The 1,038-nt window shown below is 37.9% G+C and overlaps 1 protein-coding gene across 1 annotated transcript; it reads left to right on the top strand.

Moving 5' to 3' along the window:
- Window positions 1-48: 48 nt before the first annotated feature.
- On the top strand, window positions 49-685 carry LOC110101034 (the record flags this gene model as incomplete). Its single annotated transcript, XM_020828799.1, has 1 exon — window positions 49-685. A coding segment is annotated over exon 1 (637 nt), but the record flags the coding sequence as incomplete, so codon positions are not given.
- Window positions 686-1,038: the final 353 nt, after the last annotated feature.

A 1,038-nucleotide genomic window follows, 5' to 3' on the forward strand; every position in this document is an offset into this window, starting at 1 on the left:
TGCTCCAAATTCCTCTTCTTTGGGAACATTAGGGAGAAGAGATTACATATGATTGCTTGGAAATCTGTTACTTTGCCTAAATCTAAAGGTGGATTGGGCTTGGCCTCCTTTGATTCTATTCAGCACAAGATGATTTGCTCTTTTATCTTTAGAATGTACAATGAGAGTAATTTTGTTGGTGATTGGTATAGAGGAAAATTTGACTCAATCTGGGAAACACCCCCTACATATGCTTCAAAATTTTGGAAACTTGTTTGCCAAACTACTGCCTCCTTCCCCCACAATGTCACGCTATCTGTACACCGGAATTGCAAATTGTCTTTCTTATGGGATCCTTGGTGTGATAATAAACTGGTTGCTGATTTTTACTACTCTCCCAGTTTGGCACATTTAAAGGTTAATGAATGCATCACTCATAATCAATGGACACTTCCTGATTGTGTTCCTTCTACCTCCAGAACTATTATTATGAAAACTGCTATTGGGGAGGAGCAACCAGTTCTTTACTGGGACGGCTCCTCAAATCCCTCTTCTAGGGAATTTATGTCGTCGTGGAATGACGACTTGGAGGATGTTGTTTGGAGTAAGTTTATATGGCACAAAGGATATGTTTTGCACTATGCCTGTTATGCGTGGATGGCTTTACTGGGGAAATTAAAAACGGCTGATAACCTTATTTCGAGGGGTATCTTGGTTCATGATGGTTGCTCTTTTTGCACTGCTAATTTGGAATCGCATTCTCATATGTTATTTGAATGTGATTTCTCATTTTCCATTCTTACGGCTTTATTCCCTTTGATGACATCATTCTACCTTAGACCAAATCTGTTACAAGCATATGATTATTTAGGGAATTTGCGATCCTTTGACAGAACTGATCGGAACTTCTGTTATTTTTCTATGGTTGTTTTGGTTTATTTCCTTTGGCGTGAAATAAATAATAGACGTTTTTCTGGGAATTGGAGGAGCCCAATTGATTTAAAATTTACTATTATTCATGATATCAAGGCTAAAGTTTCTCACTGGAAGCATTTTGAT

Source organism: Dendrobium catenatum, unplaced genomic scaffold (assembly GCF_001605985.2).
Source record: "Dendrobium catenatum unplaced genomic scaffold, ASM160598v2 original_scaffold_49770, whole genome shotgun sequence".
Taxonomy (NCBI): Eukaryota; Viridiplantae; Streptophyta; class Magnoliopsida; order Asparagales; family Orchidaceae; genus Dendrobium; species Dendrobium catenatum.